Source organism: Carassius gibelio, chromosome B7, assembly GCF_023724105.1.
Source record: "Carassius gibelio isolate Cgi1373 ecotype wild population from Czech Republic chromosome B7, carGib1.2-hapl.c, whole genome shotgun sequence".
NCBI classification, from domain to species: Eukaryota; Metazoa; Chordata; class Actinopteri; order Cypriniformes; family Cyprinidae; genus Carassius; species Carassius gibelio.
Window position 1 is genome coordinate 30,174,174 of NC_068402.1, and position 11,730 is coordinate 30,185,903.

General features: G+C 36.3%; 1 protein-coding gene across 1 annotated transcript in view; it reads right to left on the bottom strand.

Moving 5' to 3' along the window:
- Positions 1–7,635: 7,635 nt before the first annotated feature.
- The window catches only part of LOC127961911 (E3 ubiquitin-protein ligase rnf213-alpha), a 13,778-nt gene continuing 9,683 nt past the window's right edge, over positions 7,636–11,730 (bottom strand). The window contains exon 18 of the mRNA XM_052561220.1: positions 7,636–7,677. Coding sequence (XP_052417180.1) covers positions 7,636–7,677 — 42 coding nt within the window. The remainder of the gene's footprint in view (positions 7,678–11,730) is intronic.

Here is an 11,730-nt window from a genome sequence, read left to right on the forward strand (position 1 = left end):
GGGATGAGGCCTGACAGAGCATCAGCTGTAGTGCCAGTTCAGGGGGCCCTGGCAGTGTCATAACCAAAAGGGGGGCCGAGAACTCTATCTCTCTTTGCCTCCTTTCTTCGACTCTCCCACTGTCACTAGCCATCACCACCCCACTGGGGAAACTGTAAGTGCACAGCACATACGAAAGAGAGGAGAGGAACGGGCGCTCGCTCGTGCTAGTAAGCTAAGTGGCCGCAAAAGGCGCCGTCACATGCGATATTGCATGCATCTGTTTGAAGTATTTTTCCCCCCCTGCAATTTTCAACATTGCTATGTCAGACACAGTACAGCTTGCTGAAGCCAGATAAACAAACAAACTTATGCAGGAAGACAAAACAGCATTTAGAAGAGAAGAAATGGGTAAGAAGATGATAACCCGTGGCCAGATCCGCATGGGGGAGAATTACTGAAGACGTCTACAAGATGTATATCTTGGCTTCAGCATGAGAGGACAAATAGAAAATAAAACTGTCTGAACCGCACTGAAGCGATGGCTAAACGTTGCCGAAACTGAAAAGTGATGCTGTGTATGTGATGCACGACAGAACAACACAGTGACAGAGTGTGTGGAAAAGCTGTCATGTGACAGTGAGCAGTCTGTGTCAGGAGTGTGACGTGTCGGGTCAGTGTGACAGTTTGTCTAGCGTGTGACAGTTATCTAGTTTCATCGGTGTGGCTGGTGGGAGAGGGGGACCCTGCAGACATGCTCAGACTAAGAGCAAAACTTTCTTTCTTTCGCCTGTTGTTTGAGCTCCAGTACATTAATCTTCATTATAGGCTGCCACTTGCACCGCACTGAAAGCATCGAACCCTCAACTGTGTTACTCAAGCCCTTGTTGTCTGTAACACAACAAATGTCATGACGAATGAACCATTAGCTCACAACAGCTGCCAGTCATCACTTCAAAATTTACAACAACTTCAAACACTACACATTTATATTTTGATTTATTATGGCCTGACATTCATTTTGTTTTTTTCTTGTTTTCTTTTTTTAGAAGTTGTAAATAAAGCAAAGATTATTGGATTATGTGTCACAGAGAAATACTATTTCAATCATTCTACCTCTTAATGACATTTAATACTTGTGAAATTTACTAGCAATTTCTGAGTAAAAAGAAAACATCAAACCAAATGTTAAAAAATAAATACTGTACCCATTCCTTGATGTGAGAAATACACATATATGTTAAGTTTTTATTCAGCCTAAGACTACACATTATATATCAAAACCAATTATCATTATGATTAATTATAAATACAACAATATTAACAGTAAAGTTTACTATTATTATTAAATCCCAGTAAGTGCATTTTCATTATTTTGGGGGGGAAATATATGTAAATAATGAAAAAGTTTAAGTGTATACCTATGCAAAAAAAAAAAAGTGTTAAAAATAAATTATAAATATGTTAAGAAATTACTCATTTAAGAATTACAATTTCATAAATAACTCACCACAAAAACTGCATCCTACTGTAGATCTGTCTTCAAATAAATTTGACTAGCAGACGATTCCTATTATTAAATTATCTCTATCATCAACAAAATTTGTGTCAAAGGCCGACTAATGAAATAAACCCTTAATAACAGATGATAAAGCAGTGATTGTAAAGGGTGTATCAAGTTACTCTTGAAGATAAATAACAGCTGAATAATTTGCTATGTTGGGCCAGAGTGATAAAAGGCAGTGATTTGTATCCACTGATGAACATCAGGATAGACCTCAGAGTTGTAAATGAAACAATCCCTCAATGACCAGCACTTGTCTTACACAGGTCTGGGTTTGGTGTGGTTTACTTTATAGCAAAGCAAATTGATCTTATGGAAGGTCCTATATCAGTGCAAAATAAAACATTTTTTTTTTTTTTTTACATTTTATTTGCATAAGTATTTTAACAAGTTTTCTTTTTGACTGGATGAATAGATTAAATGAATGCTTTTAATTGATCCCTTTATCTGATTTGAGATTGTTCTACTCCCCAAAGACAGTTATTTCTCAGACATCTAAGCACCATCAGCATTTTGCCCCAGTGCTGTTATCATTCAAGGCACTATATTTCATGATTGACAGTCACACAACTCAGTTCAAACACTGCTGAGACCAGGACAGGATCAACAAGGGTGACCAGCTCTACACAGAAAAACAGAACAGACTATGATATTGAAAGATGAAGGGAGAGGGGAATGAGAAGCAGTAAGGTAGAAAAGGAAAGAGGTTTTACCTGCTGGCAATTTTTAATGAGCACTTCACTTCTGGAGGCCAACCATTCTCACACATACATACAATAACACATGCTTAATTCATGTAGCGAACCATATATAGAGTAGAGCAATATATCCCAATGGGCCACATAAAAACTGATTTAAAATAAAAATAAATTAAAGTTAAAATTAAACATTAGTAAGGGGGTATTAATTGCTATTATCCAAAATGTGCATAACAGAATTTTATTGCATTACATTATATGTCAAGAATGGTTTGGATGAACTAAGTGAATTTATTTTTATTTCCAACACTTTTACTTGAGTCTCCTGCTTCTCTCAAATTATTTAGTTTCAGAAGAAAGAAAAAGAAAAGATCTCCCGGTAAAGTCAGTGTCCCACGATCCTCAAACTCATATTTCCAATCTTCAATAATGCTCTTGAAAATGAAAACTCAAGTCAGCAAAATTTTATCTGGAGCTTTCACGCCATTTTATCGCTCTTCTGAGTTATCAGTGTTTGCTAACAGTCAAAACTGAGCCCAAGTCATTCAAAAACCATCTATGTTTATCACAGTACAACAAACTTCCATTGTATCTCCACTTTTGTCTAATGTCAGTGTATTATCTTCAAGGGGGTAGTGTTACTAAAACTCGCAGCTAACTCTTAACTAGACATCTAATTCTATCTCCTTCTCATATTTGGGAATCTATTTTCAAGATTCATTTGTCTTTCTTTTGCTCTATTAATGATGGTGCTAGTGCATATCAAAGTGTCATAATGAAGATTCACAGCATTTTCTCTCTTATACTAGCACCTTATCAAAGTTGAATCTCTGTGGGGAAAATCAAGTCTCTTTCATATCATTAAGTTCTTCTCTGGTATGATCACATGCCTGCTGCTACTGCTTAGCAAAAGGTAGCAGAATAAAAAATTAAAAAAGAAAGAAAAAAAAACATAGGAATATAGGCATTCAGTAGGATACTGCTTCAAAGTCTGGGAAATATCTGATATCAATATTTTCTCATGATGGTATCGATTGCCTTGATGGTGCAATGCATTTACCCCCAAACCCCCCCCAAAAGGAAGGAAGGAGGGAAGGAAAAAAAGAGAGGATAAATTGAAAACAGAGGCTCTCATTCCACTTTAAATTTGAGAATTCTCATTGTCCAACTGAAAATGAAATATTATCATAGGAGGAGAGGAGAGACAGCTAAGCACCCAAATCAATTAAATTAAGCGTACAAACAGGATCCAAAACTGACACTCAGGAGGCAACAATTTCAGGTAAAAAATGGCAAATAAATGAAACCCCTTTAATGGAATAGTTCATCCAAAAATGTAACTTTGCTGACATTTTTTTCACCCTCGGGCCATCCAAGATGTCGATGAGTTAGTTTTTTTTCTCATTAGAACAGATTAGGAGTAATGTAGAGTCATTAATGGATCCCCTGTAGTGAACGGGTGCCGTCAGAATGAGAGTTCATCAGCCATTAAAACAAAAAGCATAATAATCAATAAGTAATCCACATGACTCCAGTCCATCAATTAACGTCTTATGAAGCGAAAAGCTGCATGTTTGTAAGAAACATATTCATCAAGACATTGTTTACATCCAAGCCTTGATTTGGACTAAAATATTAGCATTTCTTTCTCCAGTGAAAGAAGTCATCTCATTTGAATCAGGAGAGAAATGTGCATAATTTACAAGCAATGACCATCCAAAAAAGTTCTAAACAACAGATCTAAATCCTTGTGATGAAATGCTAAATTTCTCCAAAAAAATTTCAGACAATCTGTCATTGTTGATTTTCTCAATTTGCCCAATAGAAGATGCTGCAAAAAGTTCATTTAGGATCCATCTTTGTGTATAAAACAGCACAAGAGTAATGTTGAGAATGATTATTAATGTTTATGATAGCCAGCAATAATAATGACTCTTGAGCAAGAAAAGTAAAAAAAAAAAAAAAAAGAAATATTCAAAGAGGTGACAAAAAGGGGGTAGATAAGAGAAAGGGAGAGAAACCAAGGAGACAGAAGCAAAGAGACAGAAAGAGCAAGGGGAATAAATGGATAATAAAGGGAGAGTGTTGAGGGAGAAGTGCATCTGACTGGAAGGAGGGTGGTGATGTATGCGGGCCTGTCAGCGGGGGGAAGATGCAGTGCGCTCTTCCTCGGGGAGGCTATCTCCCTCCCACTGCGTGCCGAGTGTACACACACCAGTAATGAAGTGGTCCACTGGCAGACAGCACAAACACACACATGCACACAAACTCTTGGCCTCCCACAACCTCCTGCTAGGGCCAAATTACACACCGGCAACAAGACAGCATTCGTGTTTAATCATATATACTAACTGCACCTGAGACTGTCTGTATCATAATTTGTTATTGTTGTAATATGTCATTCTGCTCTGAGTGATTTAAATAAGGCCGTCAAACCCACAACTTATTGAAATCGCCGCTGAGCAATGGGAGACAACTGGATGTGGAGATAAAGAGCGTGTGAGCCCTGTGAGAACGGCAGAGGACGCAATGTGTGTAATCCATGAGCGAGAGTGTGGAAAGGCAAATGATTCATAGAATAAGCATTAAAAAGTGAGAAAAAATGAGGGAGGGAGAAAAATCGATGTAAATGGGTCCCTGAGGACTGTGGGTAATAAGGATTACTTCTGTGAATATACCAATCCAATACAACAGGCCAATGGAAACTTGTCAGATGTAGTCTTTGGGATTGTGTGAATGTTTCTCACATTGTGGCCCATGGCCTGCAGACTATTTAAGTGAGCAGGTATTCAAGTGGGGCGTCTGAATTGAATATTGCATTTTGATAATGTGTACATAGACAGTATGTGTCACTTTTTTAATGTTTTGCTCGACAATGTATGACACAGCAGAAATCTATGAGTTTTTGTAGCTTTTAGTATGTTATTTAGCTTTGAGGTACTTCTGTTCTTTTTTAAAGAAATTAATACTTTTATACAACAAGGATACATTAAATTGATTGAACACTTCTAATGTAAAGTTTTCCATTTCATATAAATGTATTTTTTTTAAACTTGCTTTTCATCAAAGAATCCTAAAAAAAAGGATCACTCTTTCACCAAAAACATTAAGACACACAACTGTTTTCAACATTGATAATGATAATTAAAAATAATAATAATCTTGAGCAGTAAATCAGCATAGTACAATTACTTCACTAGGGTCAAGTGACACTGAAGACTGGAGTGATATTAAATTCAGATTTGACATCATAGAAATATATTACATTTTAAAATATATATAAAAAAGTTAATTTCAAACTGTAATAATATTTCAGTATATTGATGTTTTTTTACTGTACTTTAATCAAACCAGGCTTAGTGAGCATAAGAAAATTATTTTAAAAACATTAAAAACTCTGTACAACAAACTTTTTAAAGGTGTAGTGTATATATTAACATCACCTCGATATTTTATGTACAAATATATTAATTTCCCTCTTCAGAATACCACCTTTTAAAGCTGCAGTAGGGAACTTTTGATGCTCTAGCGGTTAATAAACAGAACTGCTTGCGTCTTGCGGAAGAACATTGTAGCCGGAGCTACTTCTCTCTGTTTATGTCTATGAAGAATCACAAAGGTACTGGGTTACACCGCCCCGGTATCCTCGAAGCAATCTAAAATAGTCAGAATATAAACACTTATTATAGGTGCTCCCTAGTGATTCAGGACAAGCCAAAAACACGGTTTGGAAAATGGATTCATGGTGTACTCGCTTATTATGTTCATTTTTCTACATTTTGAACACAAACAAAGTTACGGACCACAGCTCTGATTGGTTGTTTTTTACCGAGAGCGCATGACTTTCTGCAAATGGCAATAGGACCACTGGGAGGAGCCAGAGGAGCTTGATTTTTTTCACAGATTATCTGTCTCATATTCTACTGTCAGGACATAATGACAGGTTTAATAAATATGTAAAAAATATTTTTTTACAAAAGTTTCCTACAGCACCTTTAATGACTAGAGTGTAAATGATGGTTTGTTGGTGTGATATAGCTATCGCCTAATAAAAGCAACAAGCCATTCAATAGGTCCTATCCAAACATCAACACAAGTTGCTGAGAAATTCCTAGGATCTTTAAAAGTCAGATAGACACACTATGAAGTATGTGTGGTTATGGAGTATGGACAGATGTCTGTTCACATCTGGTTCTGTTCTGGCTGGTTACATACATGTGTATGTGCACGTGTGTAGACTTTAATCTGGCTGCTATCTCAGTGGCAGGTTGAAAATGGGTCCACAGCGTGCCCACTGGAGCTCCGTAATCCATTCTCAACAGTGAAGCATGGAGGCAGAGAAGCTTGCGCCCATTGTCATGCTGAGTTACATGGACTCGTGATCACATTATCTGGCCCCGGACCCCACTGATTCATTCAGTTTACTGTATTCTCTGTTCACAGCCAACTTATTTCCTTTAGCCCGGCCTGCCGACAACCTCCTCTATGCCGTATTAATCTTATTTATGGACTTATCGTAGCACAAATATCACAATACCACTCTGCGCTGGGCTCTCTCCCCTCACACTGCTCGAAAATAAACATGAGGTTGATGGAAGTTGAGGCTATTCTTGAGAATAAAATTGGTCGTTTACTACCTCTGGGTTTAAGAAAGTAGTCTTTTGAGAAGTATGAGTAACAGAGTGGGAAAGATGTGTGTGTGTGTGTGTGTGTGTGTGTGTGTGTGTGTGTGTGTGTGTGTGTGTGTGTGTGTGTGTGTGTGTGTGTGTGTGTGTGTGTGTGTGTGTGTGTGCTGGGAGAAGCTGTGTGCTATTCCCTGCACGTCCTTATACGCTATTAATACACACAAATAAAGGCTTTATAATGTGTAGATATACAGTTAATGTGCTAAAACGTTTGCATTGTTTACGTTTTTTAGTTAAAATCTTAATATGCAATTATAATTTGCATTACATTCCAGAAGGTTTTGCAAGTTCCACTTTGTGATTGTTTATCCCAACCAGTCCATTAGTAGCAACAGTGGCTCAACCAATTACGTGAGTTTTGGGGGGAGCTATATGTCTGTCTGACCAATATAAGTGACTTTATGAAACCTGTTTGAAACAATAATTTCTTCAACTTTAAGTTTTTTTTTTTCATTTATTTAGACTTATTTTTTATTAATATTAAATGACTATAAATGAGGACGAAAAACATTGATAAAATTGAATGAAGCCTATATTCACAGCGGGATTATGGCCAATCACATGATTGTAACATTACAGGTCAGCTGCGTGACACAGAGCGTCTGATCATCCTCACTCTGTGAACCCAAGATCTTGGGTTTATGATGATTATTGGAATGTCATTATCATGATACTGTATACAGAATTATGACACAGCCTCAGGGACCGATTACAGGAAAAGATTTATTTCGAAGCCTGGAATTTCCTCAACCTTCAAAGACAGAGCACAACAGAGAGCGAGAGAGAACGAGAATGAGAAAAAGGGCTGAAGAGTGATTACGTTTATTCCCCTATATGCCTTCATCAGTGAGATATTTCCTTTACTTACTGCTGACAGAATAAAGCATACGGAATGAGACAGCATGATGCACGAAACCGGTACATATGTCTTCATTTCTGAGGCTTTATTTCCTCTCTCTGTCCTGATGGGTTTCAAAGCTGTGGACTATTTTGATTCAGCTCCCCTTTTCCCTGGTAAAGATAGAATAGTGAATGAATGTGCATTAGGGGGATGAGGGGAGGTGGAAGGATTAGGATGATTTCATTAGTCCTCCGTGGTGGATTGAGTCGTGAATCCTAGGCTTAGGCTGACAGAAACACTTCCCTTTTTAATTTCTCAGGCGGATCACAGTGTAGGGCGTGCTTCTGTATGACAGGATGAGCTGCTGAGTTGATCGGGGAGACGAGACTGGCACTATTCTGTTTTTAAAGCATAAGTACAAAAGGTTGGTAAAAGTATTGTTAGTAAGAAAAAAAAAAAATGTATGTATATTTTCTATATATTTTTATATAGTAATGTGTTCATTAAAATAAACATAGTGTGTCAGATTTCAATGGAACAAATTAAACTTAAAACTTTAAGCATATTTTTAGAGCATAAACGAATTTCAAAAAATTAACTTTTTCCAGGAATTCAATTCATTTCAATTTCAATTAGACAAACATTTACGCTCATAAACATTTTTTTTTTTTTTTTGATTCACAGAGCAATACCACAGCATAAAAAGACAAGGATAAGAAGCCATATTTGATGAATCTATAAGATGACACTCTTAGTTGATTTTAAAGCCGTGTGATGACAGCGTAACACAGTGTACAAAACGGCACCTGTATTTACTGCCTTTCCTCTCTGCCCTGTAATCCACATGCCTCGCATTCATCATCGGCTGATCAATTGTCCAGACTCCAGGTAATATTTTTTTACGGAAAAATCATTTATCAGCTTTTACGAGCAACTGACTCTTGATTTTCATCAGTGGATGAGCCCAAAAAGCTTGCTGAAAATGTGGACAAAAGACACAAATTTACATAAAGATACAAAATATGATTATTGTAATATAAAAAAATGAAATTAAAAATGAAAAAAAATCATGAAGACATTATGATTATCAAATAGTTAAATGTTAAAACAATTAGCATACAGAAAAATTAGGATGCAAATTTGAGGGGAAAAATGTAAATTAGTCTACAACTTAATGAACAGAGCTCATTTTAAGGAAATGCTTTATATATGTGTAGAATATTAATAACTGTGTGTAATGTCTGACTGTCAGCTGTATGATATGCTGTGAGTGGCCTCTGCTGGCTAACTGAGGGCAACATGAGTCACTAAGTAGCAACCCTGCAATCACACACACACACGCATGCACACACGTTTTTTATTCAGTGCATCATGACATCTAGAAGACTATTGTTGTATTTGACTTCACTGAAACAAAAGACTGTGCTAATATGAGGGGCAAGAAGCTGGGAGGTTGAGTGGGGTGCACTATAACACCTAACATCCACCCCTCAACATTGCTTCTTGCCTTTATATTCAATTTCACACACCCCACCAATTCACATTTCTATACATGCCCCTCCATATAGGCTAATTAGTCAAAAGTAATGCAACAAACTGAAATAAATTATTAAACCTTCCACAGACAGATTTGTACAAGCGCTGCTGTTGTTTGAAGTGATCTGAAGATCAGCTTCCACAAGACAACAGGACTTGCGTGATCTATGTGGATTTCATAAGAGCAATCCATTTTGAATGGCGGCATGGATAGACATATTGATGTGAATGAATGGCGGCATAAACAGAGAGGTGGTCCTCAGGGGAACTTTTTAGCAAAAATAATCAATAGCACTGCACAGTTGGAAGATTTATCAGAGGTTTTGACCCTTTCCGTTTTTTTGCAAGGCTTTACAAAAATGTACCACTTTCAGAGTTTTAATAGGGATGTTGTTCCTTCCCGCAGAGGACTTTAAACATTTGCAATCATCTCAATGTCAGAGCGAGAAGTCAGACCTCAGTAACAAAAGGCAAAGTGTCATCCAAAATAACAATGTAGAAATATTCATTAAAATGACATTCTTGAATAGTAAATATTTTATGTGGGCTAATAACGTAAAAAGATTAAAAAAGTAATTATGGTATATTACAAAAACGTCTTAATTCTCTCGCTGTGCCACTTACAGCAAATAAAATAAATTGTGCTTTTTTTTTTAAATATATATCTATTACTTTTCACAGACATTGAATTTAGTTGTCAAACAATTTATAAATGATATTGTAGTTTATAATATAATAAATATTATTAAGAGTCAGCAAACTTTTAATATGATGAAACAAAAAAAAGAAACACAATAATTCAGTCTTCTGTCAAAGCAATAATAATAATACAAATAAAACAGTTCTAATTTGAGATTTTTTTTAATCAATATATTCAACAGAAATATAAAAACGGAGTGCTTAGGTGACAATGTCGTGACCTCGTATGAATGCAGTCATGTGACAAAAACAGACATCCATGTCAGTGTGCATCTTAGAGTAGGGGATTTCCAGTTTCATTTGAAAAGCAAAGCTTTGATGCTGATGTTTATAAATGTAGGGAGGATGAGTCCGAAACACCTGCTATGCTTTCTGTAAAGGTCACGGCTCCAGCACGCCAGAGAAAACACGTCTCCTCCATTAACTAAACACAACCAGACTGCTGATAGCATCACTGAATATCTCTCAGTCTCAGTGATAAAGTACAGCATGTGTCTAATAGGTGCAAGTGTTTTACATATACACACACAGGACTGACACATCAAATACGATATGCCTGAAACCACTGAAACTAACCAAAAAGAAAGAAAAAAAAAAAGAATTCAACACACAAAATAAATGAGTGCAATTTTTAGTTTAAGTAGATTTAATTCACAGCAATCAAACACAATTAAAATTGAGCTGCCTATACTTCTCGTTTTTTACTTATTACAAAAATCCAATGAAAGGAGTTTTTTTTTTTTTTACTGACTAATCTAAAAAATAGCATCAAAGTTAAAAGTGCTGCAAAATGTATTTTTAAATACTTTAGTTATTTATGTAATTAATCTTATTTTAGTTGATTTTAAAATAAATGCAATAAGAAATACAGATTATCAAAACATTATCCATTCAAATTTTTTTCTTTTGCTCAGTTTCATTCCAGTGATGCAAGCACTTTTCACTGACTAGCAATATATATATATATATATATATATATATATATATATATATATATATATATATATATATATATATATATATATATATATATATATATTAAAATGATAATAAAATAAAATAATGCTCTGTATGATTTAATTTGCCATTCAAATTCTGTTACATAAAAATATTATGAACTACAAATCTTTCTGGAGTAAAATAAAAGGAATTGCAAAACGTAAAGAAGTACAAAACAATTTTCAGAATTCAGAAATTAATTCACAGAGAGAGAGAGAGAGAGAGAGAGAGAGAGTAGCAACAATGCTGAGAACATAACATTCAGGAGGTGGTTTGGGACCGGACAGTGATGAAAGTCCATATGTTACAGTGCCACCATAAATTATGTGGAAACGTATACGGTAAAGCCACCACAGGGGCCTCCAAAATAGGCCACAGAACAGCCTTCGACTAGGTGGAAACAAATTGCCTAAATTTCACTTTGTGATATCTGCAGCTCCTGACACCCCTGTTTATACAGCAATCAGAGTCCAGAGAGAGAGGGGTGAGGAGAGAGAGGGGCCATGGTTAGGTCCTGCTTCATCACCCTCTCACCCATCTGCATCAGTCCAACACCTCTCAGGGAGCTAAAGATTTATCACCACACACAATACAGAGAGGAGAGGGGATTCACAGGGTCTGGGGGTCCAGGACTCACAGGTCACTGATGAGCCATGTACATGAGTGTTACCGCAAGCTGCTCCATCTCACAAAGAGTTTATCACGCACAGGAAGTACTGACTCCAGGCA